Source organism: Salvelinus alpinus, chromosome 25, assembly GCF_045679555.1.
Source record: "Salvelinus alpinus chromosome 25, SLU_Salpinus.1, whole genome shotgun sequence".
NCBI lineage: Eukaryota > Metazoa > Chordata > Actinopteri > Salmoniformes > Salmonidae > Salvelinus > Salvelinus alpinus.
Window position 1 is genome coordinate 41,606,845 of NC_092110.1, and position 18,564 is coordinate 41,625,408.

The 18,564-nt window shown below is 43.3% G+C and overlaps 1 protein-coding gene across 3 annotated transcripts in view; it reads right to left on the reverse strand.

Annotated features, from left to right (window-relative positions):
* The window catches only part of atl1 (atlastin GTPase 1), a 42,894-nt gene that overhangs the window by 7,008 nt on the left and 17,322 nt on the right, over positions 1–18,564 (reverse strand). For all 3 annotated transcript variants that reach the window (XR_011670780.1, XR_011670781.1, XM_071366814.1), the window contains exons 10-13: positions 17,651–17,707; positions 5,846–5,917; positions 5,324–5,476; positions 3,695–3,973 (exon numbers count right to left, since the gene is read on the reverse strand). Coding sequence is in view for 1 of the 3 variants with exons in the window: in XM_071366814.1 (XP_071222915.1) it covers positions 3,695–3,973; positions 5,324–5,476; positions 5,846–5,917; positions 17,651–17,707 (561 nt within the window). In the remaining 2 variants the exon portion in view is untranslated. The remainder of the gene's footprint in view (positions 1–3,694; positions 3,974–5,323; positions 5,477–5,845; positions 5,918–17,650; positions 17,708–18,564) is intronic.

The window sequence follows — 18,564 nt, forward strand, 5'->3', positions numbered from 1 at the left end:
AACCAGGGCTACAAGTACAACAATTTGACATAAACAGTTGATTTCATGAGTTTTAATAAAATAAGGTCCGCCAAAGCAACATCCTGATAAAAATGAATTTATATTTACTTTACCTTTATTTAACTAGGCAAGTCAGTTAAGAACACATTCTTATTTTCAATGACGGCCTAGGAACAGTGGGTTAACCGCCTTGTTCAGGGGTAGAACGACAGATTTTGTACCTTGTCAGCTCCGGGATTTGATCTCGCAACCTTTCGGTTACTAGTCCAACGCTCTAACCACTAGGCTACGCTGCCTCCCCATACAGAAATTGTTTGCTCAGTGGGAAATGAATATCCAACTAGTCAGTGACAACCGTTTGGAGTTTGTGACAGCAACAATGTAAGCTTATTACAGTATTATAGACACTATGTCCTGGGATTTCCTATGATTTTCTATGTAGAAGAACCCCTTACAGTATTATAGACACTATGTCCTGGGATTTCCTATGATCTTCTATGTAGAAGAAGCCCTTACAGTATTATAGACACTATGTCCTGGGATTTCCTATGATCTTCTATGTAGAATAACCCCTTACAGTATTATAGACACTATGTCCTGGGATTTCCTATGATCTTCTATGTAGAAGAAGCCCTTACAGTATTATAGACACTATGTCCTGGGATTTCCTATGATCTTCTATGTAGAATAACCCCTTACAGTATTATAGACACTATGTCCTGGGATTTCCTATGATCTTCTATGTAGAAGAAGCCCTTACAGTATTATAGACACTATGTCCTGGGATTTCCTATGATCTTCTATGTAGAAGAAGCCCTTACAGTATTATAGACACTATGTCCTGGGATTTCCTATGATCTTCTATGTAGAAGAAGCCCTTACAGTATTATAGACACTATGTCCTGGGATTTCCTATGATCTTCTATGTAGAATAACCCCTTACAGTATTATAGACACTATGTTCTGGGATTTCCTATGATCTTCTATGTAGAATAACCCCTTACAGTATTATAGACACTATGTCCTGGGATTTCCTATGATCTTCTATGTAGAATAACCCCTTACAGTATTATAGACACTATGTCCTGGGATTTCCTATGATCTTCTATGTAGAATAACCCCTTACAGTATTATAGACACTATGTCCTGGGATTTCCTATGATCTTCTATGTAGAATAACCCCTTACAGTATTATAGACACTATGTTCTGGGATTTCCTATGATCTTCTATGTAGAATAACCCCTTACAGTATTATAGACACTATGTTCTGGGATTTCCTATGATCTTCTATGTAGAATAACCCCTTACAGTATTATAGACACTATGTCCTGGGATTTCCTATGATCTTCTATGTAGAATAACCCCTTACAGTATTATAGACACTATGTCCTGGGATTTCCTATGATCTTCTATGTAGAATAACCCCTTACAGTATTATAGACACTATGTTCTGGGATTTCCTATGATTTTCTATGTAGAATAACCCCTTACAGTATTATAGACACTATGTCCTGGGATTTCCTATGATCTTCTATGTAGAAGAACCCCTTACAGTATTATAGACACTATGTCCTGGGATTTCCTATGATTTTCTATGTAGAAGAACCCCTTACAGTATTATAGACACTATGTCCTGGGATTTCCTATGATCTTCTATGTAGAAGAAGCCCTTACAGTACTATAGACACTATGTCCTGGGATTTCCTATGATCTTCTATGTAGAAGAACCCCTTACAGTATTATAGACACTATGTCCTGGGATTTCCTATGATTTTCTATGTAGAAGAACCCCTTACAGTATTATAGACACTATGTCCTGGGATTTCCTATGATCTTCTATGTAGAAGAAGCCCTTACAGTATTATAGACACTATGTCCTGGGATTTCCTATGATCTTCTATGTAGAAGAACCCCTTACAGTATTATAGACACTATGTCCTGGGATTTCCTATGATCTTCTATGTAGAATAACCCCTTACAGTATTATAGACACTATGTCCTGGGATTTCCTATGATCTTCTATGTAGAAGAAGACCTTACAGTATTATAGACACTATGTCCTGGGATTTCCTATGATCTTCTATGTAGAAGAAGCCCTTACAGTATTATAGACACTATGTCCTGGGATTTCCTATGATCTTCTATGTAGAATAACCCCTTACAGTATTATAGACACTATGTTCTGGGATTTCCTATGATCTTCTATGTAGAATAACCCCTTACAGTATTATAGACACTATGTCCTGGGATTTCCTATGATCTTCTATGTAGAATAACCCCTTACAGTATTATAGACACTATGTCCTGGGATTTCCTATGATCTTCTATGTAGAATAACCCCTTACAGTATTATAGACACTATGTCCTGGGATTTCCTATGATCTTCTATGTAGAATAACCCCTTACAGTATTATAGACACTATGTTCTGGGATTTCCTATGATCTTCTATGTAGAATAACCCCTTACAGTATTATAGACACTATGTTCTGGGATTTCCTATGATCTTCTATGTAGAATAACCCCTTACAGTATTATAGACACTATGTCCTGGGATTTCCTATGATCTTCTATGTAGAATAACCCCTTACAGTATTATAGACACTATGTCCTGGGATTTCCTATGATCTTCTATGTAGAATAACCCCTTACAGTATTATAGACACTATGTTCTGGGATTTCCTATGATTTTCTATGTAGAATAACCCCTTACAGTATTATAGACACTATGTCCTGGGATTTCCTATGATCTTCTATGTAGAAGAACCCCTTACAGTATTATAGACACTATGTCCTGGGATTTCCTATGATTTTCTATGTAGAAGAACCCCTTACAGTATTATAGACACTATGTCCTGGGATTTCCTATGATCTTCTATGTAGAAGAACCCCTTACAGTATTATAGACACTATGTCCTGGGATTTCCTATGATCTTCTATGTAGAATAACCCCTTACAGTATTATAGACACTATGTCCTGGGATTTCCTATGATCTTCTATGTAGAAGAAGACCTTACAGTATTATAGACACTATGTCCTGGGATTTCCTATGATCTTCTATGTAGAAGAAGCCCTTACAGTATTATAGACACTATGTCCTGGGATTTCCTATGATCTTCTATGTAGAAGAAGAGTGTCCATAGAAATGTTATAATAATTTGTAGCTCCAACCAATCGGGCTCTACAGACTTTTCTGCAAAAAGACCCGGCCCCCGAGGCCCTTTCGGGATCCGCCCTTGTCACACAAACCTCTCTAGCTCAGCCACCAGTAATCACATAGATTAATTGTTGGTATCTACAGATGCAGAAGAAATAGACTAATCCAATGGTACAAACCAATCACACAATGTTTAAAAAGTGGTTAGGAGTCCATAATGCTCCGCCGTTATGGTGAGACTCATTTGGTTACGGTGCACATTTATAAGGTAACGCCGTAGAGTACATGGTCAGAAATAAAATACCGGGTCGACTCAATTAGAGGTGAAGTAAAGTGACAATGTCCTAAAATGGACACCTTATCCATTTTTGACACACTGAACTTTCCCCTTGGTATAGATCTAGGATCAGCTTCCTTTCCCCCAATTGTAACTTTAACCATTAGTGGGGAAACTTCTACACTGAACCAAGATCAGGATCTAGGCGCAACTTCACGCTACTCCTCCTGGTCATACATAAAGTAGGTTCTGGGACTTACCTGGTCCCAGAGGGCTCCAGCCACCTGGTCGATGACCTGGCCCAGCTCTCGGTACTCCCCAGAGTAGCGTATGTAAGCCCAGGTACACAGGGTGATCAGCGCCAGGCCCAGAATCATATTACACACACTGGCGATGATGTCCACCCCCACGAAGCCTGTGATGCCCGCCACCACGTACATGCTGAAGATGACCACGAACAGCGTGGCCGGGGTGCGGGCGGCGTGGAAGATGTTCTTGGAGTCGTTGTGCTTGATGTACTGAACGAACACCTCGTCCACCTGAAACAAGGTTGGTTATGTTTAGGGTTGCAAAATTAGAGTAAATGTCCAGGTTTTTCCAGAAATCCAGGAATCAGGAGGGAATAAGCAGGAAAATCTGCAATCCTTCAACCAGGATTTCTGGAAAAGCTGGGAATTCTGGGAAAGCAACCCTAGTTAAGGTGATTGGTTCCACTTCCCAACTAGCACATTTGGTTCCTTGGAAGTTGTAGGAACGTACGTTTTTGGTTTCTCATTGGTTCTTGGAACGAAAGACGTTGCCTGACGGGTAAAACTGAACGTTTTTTAAACATTCTGAGAACGGTAGTGAAAACTTCGCCTGTTCTGGGAACATACATTTTTAGGTTGCAGGGAGGTTCTGAGAACAATTTTCTATGGTTCCAGGGAGGTTCTGAGAACGTTTTACTATGGTTCCAGGGAGGTTCTGAGAACGTTTTACTATGTTTCCAGGGAGGTTCTGAGAACGTTTTACTATGTTTCCAGGAAGGTTCTGAGAACGTTTTACTATGTTTCCAGGGAGGTTCTGAGAACGTTTTACTATGGTTCCCTGAACGTTTTCCTGGGAGGTTTTATTAACGTTCTGAGAAGATAGTTAAATAATGTTCTGAGAACTTTTAATAACACTGCTAGCGTAGGTTAACTGATTTAAACTCCAAGCACAGATAAAACATGAAAACACATTTATTTTTTATTGTTGCATGGCGTCAGTGAGATTCAAGACTATGATCTTCTGTTCTCTATCCATGGAATGAGTCCTCTGCGCCACCAGGATGGAGCTAGCTTGCAATCTTTTTTTTATTCATACAAATTTTTGTCTATTCAAACAGACCCCATTTCAAAGGAAAACAAGCACTCATTAAGATGAGGTGTAACCAACGCACTTGAACACACTTAAAAAGATAAAGGATAGAGAGAGTTTTGTTGCTGCTGAGAACAGAATATAACTGGGTATCTTGCAACAAATATCCATAGGACAACCATGCTTTCACCAAGCTCTAAGAAAAATATGGTTCTCAGAACGTTACGTGCTAGCTGGGGTTGCCACTTGCCAAATATGTATTTAACGGGCGGGTTCAGGGCACAGATTAAGCATAGTCCTTAGTCCAGGATTAGGCTTCATCTGTGTCCGGGAAACCGCCCCTCAATGTTTATGTATTCAGGTTGATTGTTTGAAATGGTGAATGAAGCAGAGGTGACTCAGACATACACTCTCGTAATGAGGTAGCCTTACTTCTTTGAGACTTGAAAATCAGTGTCACCTGACTCTCGACCCAAGAGGGAATTTCCCGAATTGGGCTAATGGTTAAGAAAGATATTGGTTTCCCGAGCGGGGAGACAACGGTGACGTACTTCTCCCTCCAGCTGTAGCAGGTAGCGTCGACTGAACTCCTCCCCTCCCATCTTCTTGACCCCTCGGAACACCTGGAGGGCTTCCTCTCTGATGTCACTCTGTCTGGCCTGGAGCGCTGCCGGAGCCAGGAAGGGCCGGTCCCCACCACACACCTGGAGAGGGAGGGAGGGTTATTAGATACCTTCACCATAGTGTGATAATAGAGCAGTAGTTCTTAAACATCTCCTTGGGGACCCCCAGACGTTTCACAACATTGCTGTAGCCCTGAACACCTGATTCAACTATTCAAGGGCTTGATGATCCATTGACAAGTTGAGTCACGCGTGCTAGGAAGAGATCCACGGACAACGATGACGACTATTGGCTGGGGGGGACTATTGGCCGGGGGAGGGGGGGGGGGGGGGAAATCAAAAACATTTCTGGATCCGGGAGGGACACCAGTAGCTCTCAGTAGGTCTCAGGGAGGCAGCAGCATTAGAATTGGAGGTAAGTATTGAAACAACCATGCCTTCATACAGTACCTGCTCCATCTTCTTGTTGTACAGGTCCCTGGCTGCTGCCACTGCTGCCAGGTTGTTGGCCTCTGCTGTGGCCTGAGGAAAGAGAACAAAACACAACACGTTATATCTTCATCAGGAATATATATAATGTGGCATAATGCATTGTAATGCGGTAAGCCTTGGCTTGGAACGGCTCATAGGAACAGGGGTCTATCTCCTGTTTCTGTAGTGCGGGGCAGCATGATGAGAACAGCTCATAGGAACAGGGGTCTATCTCCTGTTTCTGTAGTGCGAGGCAGCATGATGAGAACGGCTCATAGGAACAGGGGTCTATCTCCTGTTTCTGTAGAGCGAGGCAGCTTGATGAGAACGGCTCATAGGAACAGGGGTCTATCTCCTGTTTCTGTAGTGCGAGGCAGCTTGATGAGAACGGCTCATAGGAACAAGGACAGGGGTCTATCTCCTGTTTCTGTAGAGCGAGGCAGCTTGATGAGAACGGCTCATAGGAACAGGGGTCTATCTCCTGTTTCTGTAGAGCGAGGCAGCTTGATGAGAACGGCTCATAGGAACAGGGGTCTATCTCCTGTTTCTGTAGTGCGAGGCAGCATGATGAGAACAGCTCATAGGAACAGGGGTCTATCTCCTGTTTCTGTAGTGCGAGGCAGCTTGATGAGAACGGCTCATAGGAACAGGGGTCTATCTCCTGTTTCTGTAGTGCGGGGCAGCATGATGAGAACGGCTCATAGGAACAGGGGTCTATCTCCTGTTTCTGTAGTGCGAGGCAGCATGATGAGAACGGCTCATAGGAACAGGGGTCTATCTCCTGTTTCTGTAGTGCGAGGCAGCATGATGAGAACGGCTCATAGGAACAGGGGTCTATCTCCTGTTTCTGTAGTGCGAGGCAGCATGATGAGAACGGCTCATAGGAACAGGGGTCTATCTCCTGTTTCTGTAGTGCGAGGCAGCATGATGAGAACGGCTCATAGGAACAGGGGTCTATCTCCTGTTTCTGTAGTGCGGGGCAGCATGATGAGAACGGCTCATAGGAACAGGGGTCTATCTCCTGTTTCTGTAGTGCGAGGCAGCTTGATGAGAACGGCTCATAGGAACAGGGGTCTATCTCCTGTTTCTGTAGTGCGAGGCAGCTTGATGAGAACGGCTCATAGGAACAGGGGTCTATCTCCTGTTTCTGTAGTGCGAGGCAGCTTGATGAGAACGGCTCATAGGAACAGGGGTCTATCTCCTGTTTCTGTAGTGCGAGGCAGCATGATGAGAACGGCTCATAGGAACAGGGGTCTATCTCCTGTTTCTGTAGTGCGAGGCAGCATGATGAGAACGGCTCATAGGAACAGGGGTCTATCTCCTGTTTCTGTAGTGCGAGGCAGCATGATGAGAACGGCTCATAGGAACAGGGGTCTATCTCCTGTTTCTGTAGTGCGAGGCAGCTTGATGAGAACGGCTCATAGGAACAGGGGTCTATCTCCTGTTTCTGTAGTGCGAGGCAGCATGATGAGAACAGCTCATAGGAACAGGGGTCTATCTCCTGTTTCTGTAGTGCGGGGCAGCTTGATGAGAACGGCTCATAGGAACAGGGGTCTATCTCCTGTTTCTGTAGTGCGGGGCAGCATGATGAGAACAGCTCATAGGAACAGGGGTCTATCTCCTGTTTCTGTAGTGCGAGGCAGCATGATGAGAACGGCTCATAGGAACAGGGGTCTATCTCCTGTTTCTGTAGTGCGAGGCAGCTTGATGAGAACGGCTCATAGGAACAGGGGTCTATCTCCTGTTTCTGTAGTGCGGGGCAGCTTGATGAGAACGGCTCATAGGAACAGGGGTCTATCTCCTGTTTCTGTAGTGCGAGGCAGCATGATGAGAACGGCTCATAGGAACAGGGGTCTATCTCCTGTTTCTGTAGTGCGGGGCAGCATGATGAGAACAGCTCATAGGAACAGGGGTCTATCTCCTGTTTCTGTAGTGCGAGGCAGCATGATGAGAACGGCTCATAGGAACAGGGGTCTATCTCCTGTTTCTGTAGTGCGAGGCAGCATGATGAGAACAGCTCATAGGAACAGGGGTCTATCTCCTGTTTCTGTAGTGCGAGGCAGCATGATGAGAACGGCTCATAGGAACAGGGGTCTATCTCCTGTTTCTGTAGTGCGAGGCAGCATGATGAGAACGGCTCATAGGAACAGGGGTCTATCTCCTGTTTCTGTAGTGCGAGGCAGCATGATGAGAACGGCTCATAGGAACAGGGGTCTATCTCCTGTTTCTGTAGTGCGGGGCAGCATGATGAGAACGGCTCATAGGAACAGGGGTCTATCTCCTGTTTCTGTAGTGCGAGGCAGCATGATGAGAACGGCTCATAGGAACAGGGGTCTATCTCCTGTTTCTGTAGTGCGAGGCAGCATGATGAGAACGGCTCATAGGAACAGGGGTCTATCTCCTGTTTCTGTAGTGCGAGGCAGCTTGATGAGAACGGCTCATAGGAACAGGGACAGGGGTCTATCTCCTGTTTCTGTAGTGCGAGGCAGCATGATGTTCAAGTACCAGCAGCATACCACCCTGTATCCCACTGTTGGTTTGACTCTAACCTCGGTGTCCTGGCTAAATTCCCAATCAGGCCTTCATACCATCCCGGTCACCTAATCATCCCCAGCTTCCAATTGGCTCATTCCTCTCCCCTATAACTATTCCCCAGGTCGTTGCTGTAAATGAGAATGTGTTGTCAGTCAACTTACCTGGTTAAATAAACACGTACTGGACATGATGTTAACCCTTTCCTTGTTCCACATTTACCTGGTTAAATAAACACGTACTGGACATGATGTTAACCCTGCGTCACTACCTGTTGACTACCTGTTGAGTCTGCAGACGTGTTGCTGTGCGTTTTGCTGCCAACTTTACTTTACTTTGCTAGCTGACAACTTTACGTTTTTTTTGTTTTGTTTTTAATTACCGTTTATATTTTTAGTTTTTCCATCGCAACTTTCTTCCCTCATTCAACTTTTTCACTCCGGACGCTTTATCTGGACATGGTTCGTCAACACCTTCAACAGCCGAAGCTAAGTACTAACATTAACATGATGCCTTCTAATTGCAGTCGCTGTACTCATAATATACAGGAGAACGATCGCCTTACGGCGAGAATAGCTGTGCTACAAGCCCAGCTTCAGACGCAATCGTTAGGCAAGGGTAATTTCAGTGTAGGAAAGGATGAAACAGCGTCTGTGCCACCAGTAAGTACAGATAGTAACGTTAGTATAAATCCCCCCGCACAGTCCCCGCAGCCGGACAACTTTCTCATGGCTTCTGGAGGGAAATGCTGTTGGAATGCTCAACCGGTGTCGCTCATTCAGCCGACAGAAACTTTCAACCGGTTCTCCCCATTATGTAGCGAGTCGGAGTCTGAGTCTGAGTTTTCTCTTGTCTCTACTCCTCCCGTTACGGGGTCTGAGACGCCGAAGGCTCCCACCATTAGCTCTGACAAATTGAAAACCCTAGTCATTGGCGACTCCATTACCCGCAGTATTAGACTTAAAGCGAATCACCCAGCGATCATACACTGTTTACCAGGGGGCAGGGCTACCGACGTTAAGGCTAATCTAAAGATGGTGCTGGCTAAAGCTAAATCTGGCGAGTGTAGAGAGTATAGAGATATTGTTATCCACGTCGGCACCAACGATGTTAGGATGAAACAGTCAGAGGTCACCAAGTGCAACATAGCTTCAGCGTGTAAATCAGCTAGAAAGATGTGTCGGCATCGAGTAATTGTCTCTGGCCCCCTCCCAGTTAGGGGGAGTGACGAGCTCTACAGCAGAGTCTCAGCACTCAATCGCTGGTTGAAAACTGTTTTCTGCCCCTCCCAAAAGATAGAATTTGTAGATAATTGGCCCTCTTTCTGGGACTCACCCACAAACAGGACCAAGCCTGACCTGCTGAGGAGTGACGGACTCCATCCTAGCTGGAGGGGTGCTCTCATCTTATCTACCAACATAGATAGGGCTCTAACTCCTCTAGCCCCACAATGAAATAGGGTGCAGGCCAGGCAGCAGGCTGTTAGCCAACCTGCCAGCTTAGTGGAGTCTGCCAATAGCACAGTCAGTGTAGTCAGCTCAGCCATACCCATTGAGACTGTGTCTGTGCCTCGACCTAGGTTGGGCAAAACTAAACATGGCGGTGTTCGCCTTAGCAATCTTATTAGGATAAAGACCTCCTCCATTCCTGCCATTATTGAAAGAGATCGTGATACCTCACATCTCAAAATAGGGTTACTTAATGTTAGATCCCTCACTTCAAAGGCAGTCATAGTCAATGAACTAATCACTGATCATAATCTTGATGTGATTGGCCTGACTGAAACATGGCTTAAGCCTGATGAATTTACTGTGTTAAATGAGGCCTCACCTCCTGGTTACACTAGTGACCATATCCCCCGTGCATCCCGCAAAGGCGGAGGTGTTGCTAACATTTACGATAGCAAATTTCAATTTACAAAAAAAAAAATGGCGTTTTCGTCTTTTGAGCTTCTAGTCATGAAATCTATGCAGCCTACTCAATCACTTTTTATAGCTACTGTTTACAGGCCTCCTGGGCCATATACAGCGTTCCTCTCTGAGTTTCCTGAATTCCTATCAGACCTTGTAGTCATAGCAGATCATATTCTAATTTTTGGTGATTTTAATATTCACATGGAGAAGTCCACAGACCCACTCCAAAAGTCTTTCGGAGCCATCATCGACTCAGTGGGTTTTGTCCAACATGTCTCTGGACCTACTCACTGCCACAGTCATACTCTGGACCTAGTTTTGTCCCATGGAATAAATGTTGTAGATCTTAATGTTTTTCCACATAATCCTGGACTATCGGACCACCATTTTATTACGTTTGCAATCGCAACAAATAATCTGCTCAGACCCCAACCAAGGAGCATCAAAAGTCGTGCTATAAATTCTCAGACAACACAAAAATTCCTTGATGCCCTTCCAGACTCCTTCTGCCTACCCAAGGACATCAGAGGACAAAAATCAGTTAACCACCTAACTGAGGAACTCAATTTAACCTTGCGCAATACCCTAGATGCAGTTGCACCCCTAAAAACGAAAAACATTTGTCATAAGAAACTAGCTCCCTGGTATACAGAAAATACCCGAGCTTTGAAGCAAGCTTCCAGGAAATTGGAACGGAAATGGCGCCACACCAAACTGGAAGTCTTCCGACTAGCTTGGAAAGACAGTACCGTGCAGTACCGAAGAGCCCTCACTGCTGCTCGATCATCCTACTTTTCCAACTTAATCGAGGAAAATAAGAACAATCCAAAATTTCTTTTTGATACTGTTGCGAAACTAACTAAAAAGCAGCATTCCCCAAGAGAGGATGGCTTTCACTTCAGCAGTAATAAATTCATGAACTTCTTTGAGGAAAAGATCATGACCATTAGAAAGCAAATTACGGACTCCTCTTTGAATCTGCGTATTCCTCCAGGGCTTAGCTGTCCTGGATCCGCACAGCTCTGCGAGGGCCTGGGATCGGGAGAGACACTTAAGTGTTTTAGTACTATATCTCTTGACACAATGATGAAAATAATCATGGCCTCTAAACCTTCAAGCTGCATACTGGATCCTATTCCTACTAAACTGCTGAAGGAGCTGCTTCCTGTGCTTGGCCCTCCTATGTTGAACATAATAAACAGCTCTCTATCCACCGGATGTGTACCAGACTCACTAAAAGTGGCAGTGATAAAGCCTCTCTTGAAAAAGCCAAACCTTGACCCGGAAAATATAAAAAACTATCGGCCTATATCGAATCTTCCATTCCTCTCAAAAATTTTAGAAAAAGCTGTTGCGCAGCAACTCACTGCCTTTCTGAAGACAAACAATGTATACGAAATGCTTCAGTCTGGTTTTAGACCCCATCATAGCACTGAGACTGCACTTGTGAAGGTGGTAAATGACCTTTTAATGGCGTCAGACCGAGGCTCTGCATCTGTCCTCGTGCTACTAGACCTTAGTGCTGCCTTTGACACCATCGATCACCATATTCTTTTGGAGAGACTGGAAACCCAAATTGGTCTACACGGACAAGTTCTGGCCTGGTTTAGATCTTACCTGTCGGAAAGATATCAGTTTGTCTCTGTGAATGGTCTGTCCTCTGACAAATCAACTGTACATTTCGGTGTTCCTCAAGGTTCCGTTTTAGGACCACTATTGTTTTCACTATATATTTTACCTCTTGGGGATGTTATTCGAAAACATAATGTTAACTTTCACTGCTATGCGGATGACACACAGCTGTACATTTCAATGAAACATGGTGAAGCCCCAAAATTGCCCTCGCTAGAAGCCTGTGTTTCAGACATAAGGAAGTGGATGGCTGACAACTTTCTACTTTTAAACTCGGACAAAACAGAGATGCTTGTTCTAGGTCCCAAGAAACAAAGAGATCTTCTGTTAAATCTGACAATTCATCTTGATGGTTGTAAAGTCGTCTCAAATAAAACTGTGAAGGACCTCGGCGTTACTCTTGACCCTGATCTCTCTTTTGACGAACACATCAAGACTGTTTCAAGGACAGCTTTTTTCCATCTACGTAACATTGCAAAAATCAGAAATTTTCTGTCCAAAAATGATGCAGAAAAATTAATCCATGCATTTGTTACTTCTAGGTTAGACTACTGCAATGCTCTACTTTCCGGCTACCCGGATAAAGCACTAAATAAACTTCAGTTAGTGCTAAATACGGCTGCTAGAATCCTGACTAGAACCAAGAAATTTGATCATATTACTCCAGTGCTAGCTTCCCTACACTGGCTTCCTGTTAAGGCAAGGGCTGATTTCAAGGTTTTACTGTTAACCTATAAAGCGTTACATGGGCTTGCTCCTACCTATCTTTCCGAGTTGGTCCTGCCGTACATACCAATACGTACGCTACGGTCACAAGACGCAGGCCTCCTAATTGTCCCTAGAATTTCTAAGCAAACAGCGGGAGGCAGGGCTTTCTCCTATAGATCTCCATTTTTATGGAACAGTCTGCCTACCCATGTGAGAGACGCAGACTCGGTCTCAACCTTTAAGTCTTTACTGAAGACTTATCTCTTCAGTAGGTCATATGGTTGAGTGTAGTCTGGCCCAGGAGTGTGAAGGTGAACGGAAAGGCTCTGGAGCAACGAACCGCCCTTGCTGTCTCTGCCAGGCCGGTTCCCCTCTCTCCACTGGGATTCTCTGCCTCTAACCCTGTTACAGGGGCTGAGTCACTGGCTTGCTGGTGCTCTTTCATGCCGTCCCTAGGAGGGGTGCGTCACTTGAGTGGGTTGAGTTACTGACGTGATCTTCCTGTCTGGGTTGGCGCCCCCCCTTGGTTTGTGCTGTGGTGGAGACCTTTGTGGGTTATACTCGGCCTTGTCTCCGGATTGTAATGTTGGTGGTTGAGGATTTCCCTCTAGTGGTGCGGGGGCTGTGCTTTGGCAAAGTGGGTGGGGTTATATCCTTCCTGTTTGGCCCTGTCCGGGGGTTTCTTCGGATGGGGCCACAGTGTCTCCTGACCGCTCCTGTCTCAGCCTCCAGTATTTATACTGCAGTAGTTTATGTGTCGGGGGGCTAGGGTCAGTTGGTTACCTGGAGTACTTCTCCTGTCTTATCCAGTGTCCTGTGTGAATTTAAGTATGCTCTCTCTAATTCTTTCGTTCTCTCTTTCTCTCTGAGAACCTGAGCCCTAGGACCATATGTCAGGACTACCGGGCATGATGACACCTTGCTGTCCCCAGTCCGCCTGGCCTTGCTGCTATTCCAGTTTCAACTGTTCTGCCTGCGGTTATGGAACCCCTACCTGTCCCAGACCTGCTGTTTTCAACTCTTAATGATCGGCTATGAAAAGCCAACTGAGATTTATTCCTGATTATTATTTGACCATGCTTGTCATTTATGAACATTTTGAAAATCTTGGCTCTCTCTAATTTTCTCCTTCTCTCTTTCTTTCTCTCGGAGGACCTGGGCCCTAGGACCATGCGTCGGGACTGCCGCCCGTGGTGACTCCTTGCTGTCCCCAGTCCGCCTGGCCTTGCTGCTATTCCAGTTTCAGCTGTTCTGCCTGCGGTTATGGAACCGCCACCTGTCCCAGACCTGTTGTTTTTCAACTCTTGATGATCGGCTATGAAAAGCCAACTGAAAATTATTCATGATTATTATTTGACCATGCTTGTCACTTATGAACATTTTTGAACATCTTGGCATAGTTCTGTTATAATCTCCACCCGGCACAGCCAGAAGAGGACTGGCCACCCCTCATAGCCTGGTTCCTCTCTAGGTTTCTTCCTAGGTTTTGGCCTTTCTAGGGAGTTTTTCCTAGCCACCGTGCTTCTACACCTGCATTACTAGCTGTTTGGGGTTTTAGGCTGGGTGTCTGTACAGCACTTCGAGATATTAGCTGATGTACGAAGGGCTATATAAAATAAAATTGAAATTGAATTGAAAACCCTTTCCTTGTTCCACATTTACCTGGTTAAATAAACACCTACTGGACATGATGTTAACCCTTTCCTTGTTCCACATTTACCTGGTTAAATAAACACGTACTGGACATGATGCTAACCCTTTCCTTGTTCCACATACTGTATTTTAGTCAATGCCACTCTGACATTGCTCAATCTAATATTTATATATTTCTTAATTCCATTATTTTACTTTTAGATTTGTGTGTATTGTTGTTAATAATTTTTTGATACTACTGCACTGTTGGAGCTAGGAACACAAGCATTTCACTACACCCACAATAACTGCTATGTCACGCCCTGACCTTAGAGATCCTTTTTATGTCTCTATTTTGGTTTGGTCAGGGCGTGAGTTGGGGTGGGCATTCTATGTTTTGTGTTTCTATGATTTTCTATTTCTATGTTTTGGCCGCGTATGGTTCTCAATCAGGGACAGCTATCTATCGTTGTCTCTGATTGGGAACCATACTTAGGTAGCTTTTTTTCCCACCGTTCTTTGTGGGAAGTTGTCTTTGTTTGTTGGCACTATTGCCTTTAGCTTCACGGTTTGTTTTGTATGGTTTATTGTTTTTTGTCGGCGTCATTCTTAAATAAAGTAAAATGTACGCTCATCACGCTGCACCTTGGTCCTCATCCTTCAACGGCCGTGACATGCTAAATATGTTGTTGACCAATAGAATTAGATTTGATACATGTTAGAATCACCTTTGGTAGTGATTACAGCTGTGAGTCTTTCTGGGTAAATCTCTAAGAGTTTTGCACACCTGGATTGTACAATATTTGCACATTATTATTATTGTAATTCGTCAAGCTCTGTCAAGTTGGTTGTTGATCTTTGCTAGACAGACATTTTTAAGTCTTGCCATAAAGTTTCAAGACGATTTAAGTCAAAACTGTAACTAGGCCACTCAGAAACATTCAAAGTAGTCTTGGTAAGCAACTCCAGTGTATATTTGGCCTTGTGTTTTAGGTTATTGTCCTGCTGAAAGGTGAATTCATCTCCCAGTGTCTGTTGGAAAGGAGACTGAACCAGGTTTTCCTCTAGGATTTTACCTGTGCTCTATTCCTTTTATTTTTATCCCCCAAAAAACTCCCTAGTCATTGCCGATGACAAGCATACCCATAACATGATGCAGCCACCACCATGCTTGAAAATATGAAGAGTGGTACTCAGTGATGTGTTGTGTTGGATTTGCCCCAAACATAACGCTTTGTATTCAGGACATAAAGTTGGATTTCTTAGCTGATATTTTTGCAGTTTTACTTTAATGCCTTGTTGAAAATGATTTGGGAATGTTTTTATTCTGTACGTGCTTCCTTCTTTTCACTGTCATTATGTGGCTTGCGACAGCAGCGACATTTTAAATATTGTACGAATTATTTCGGACTTATTATTATTATTTGGAACGATAAGATAGAAATGCCATTCAAACTTTAAAACGTGTAGACTGATCTGGATTAGGCTGCTTGCATACAACGATATCTTTAATTATTTTTAAACGATTCAACTTTTTTGTCCTTCTTTTTGTCCTCCATTTTGTCCTCCATTCACTTTCATGGGATTTCCCCCCCCCCCCCAAAAAAAAATTCTAAAAGACCCCATTGTGACATCATCACTATTCACTGTAAATGCAACGATGCAACTTTTGACACAAATCAGACATTTTAACCACTTTGCCAAAAACAGACAGAAAAGCTAAAGCGTATGAAATCTTCCTCTACTTCTCTGCTTTTCAAATCTGAACTTGAAACAAAAATATGTTATTCCGATAAAAGTAACAGCTGTTTTAGTAACAGCATCAATAATCCTTTTCTGTAATTTTTTATAAACAATTGACATTTTTACCACATTTTCTACCACAGTTAGAGGGTATGACATCTCCGTCTACTTCTCTGCTTTTAAAATCTGTTCACGGATTAAAAATACATGCTATGGATCTAATGATACAGGTGTTTCAGTAGCTGCATTAAGAAAAGTGTTCTCAACGTTTTCCAAACAGCCGGTTAGACCTCTCCCCCAAAAAGTCAGACAAAAACTTAGAGCATGTCAAATTACATTTACATTTACATTTAAGTCATTTAGCAGACGCTCTTATCCAGAGCGACTTACAAGTCAAATCTTCCTCTACTTCTCTGCTTTTTAAATATGAAAATAGGAATAGCTTCTACCAATCATTAGATATAGCTGTTTTAGTAACCCATCAAATGCGTTCATTAAGGATGCAGAAAGTCATGTCAGAAGATAGCAGACTCATTGCTTACCAACAACAGCTGCAAATTCCAATAAAACTACATCACGTTTTGAAGTTCACTACTGACCACAAAACTACTGACCACACAAATCAAATTAAAGTTTATTTGTCACGTGCGCCGAATACAACAGTGAAATGCTTGCTTACAGGCTCTAACCAATAGTGCAAAAAAGGTATTAGGTGAACAATGGGTAAGTAAATTACAGAAAAGGATAAACAACAGTAAAAAGACAGTGAAAAACAGTAGCGAGGCGATATACAGTAGCGAGGCTATAAAAGTAGCGAGGCTACATACAGACACCGGTTAGTCAGGCACAACTACTGACCACACAAGTACTGACCACAACCACACAAGTACTGACCACAACCACACAACTACTGACCACAACCAAACAATTGCTGACCACAACTACTGAACCACATAACCACTGACCCCACCACACAATACGTGACCACACAACTACTGACCACAGCTACTGACCACAATCACACAACTACCAACCACAACTACCAACCACAACTCCTGACCACAACTAGTGACCACAACTAGTGACCACAACCATACAACTAGTGACCACAACTAGTGACCACAACTAGTGACCACAACCATACAACTAGTGACCACAACTAGTGACCACAACTAGTGACCACAACTAGTGACCACAACCACACAACTAGTGACCACAACCATACAACTAGTGACCACAACTAGTGACCACAACCACACAACTAGTGACCACAACCATACAACTAGTGACCACAACTAGTGACCACAACTAGTGACCACAACTAGTGACCACAACCACACAACTACTGACCACAATAAAAAAAAATACTGACAACAACCACACAACTGCTGGCCATAACTACTTGCCACTACAAACCACCTCTACCGGTCAAAACTACTGACCACAACTGCGAGTGCAGAGACGCATTGTGCCCCATTTTTTGGCCTTAATATGACTCAGTATTTAGTATGACTCGGCCGGGGACTGTACTCCGAACTTTCCAATCTCAGGGCGGACATTCTAACCACAAGGCCACTGATGGGCATAACACTATAAGCTATAAGACAACGAGGTAATTGTGTACCTGTAGCATGGACTTAGGGTGTGGCAGCTCCTCACCCTGGTAGATTTTGATGTATGCCTGAAAGAAAAAAGAAAATGTCACCAAACACCTAAAGTACCAGTCAAAAGTTTGAACACACCTACTCATTCCAGGGTTTTTCTATATTTTTACTATTTTCTACATTGTAGAATAATAGTGAAGACATCAAAACTATGAAATAACACATATGGAATCATGTAGTAACCAAAAAATTATGTTAAACTAATTCTTAAACAGATTCTTCAAAGTAGCCACCCTTTGCCTTGGCGACAGCTTTGCACACTCTTGGAACTCTCTCAACCTGCTTCATGAGGTAGTCACCTGGAATGCATTTTAATTAACAGATGTGCCTTCTTAAAAGTTAATTTGTGGAATTTCTTTCCTTCTTAATGCGTTTAGCCAATAAGTTGTGTTGTGACAAGGGTGGTAAACAGAATATAGACCTATTTGTTAAAAGGCCAAGTCCATATTATGGCAAGAACAGCTCAAATAAGCAAAGAAAAACGGCAGTCCATCATTACTTTAAGACATGGAGGTCAGTCAATCCGGAACATTTCAAGAACTTTGAACATTTCTTCAAGTGCAGTCGCAAAAACCATCAAGCACTATGATGAAACTGGCTCTCATGAGGCCTGCCGCAGGAAAGGAAGACCCAGAGTTACCTCTGCTGTAGAGGATAAGTTAATTAGAGTTAACTGCACCTCAGATTGCAGCCCAAATAAATGCTTCACAGAGTTCAAGTAACAGACACATCTCAACATCAACTGTTCAGAGGAGACTGCGTGAATCAGGCTTTCATGGTCAAATTGCTGCAAAGAAACCACTACTAAAGGACACCAATAAGAAGAAGAGACTTGCTTGGGCCAAGAAACATGAGCAATGGACATTAGATCGGT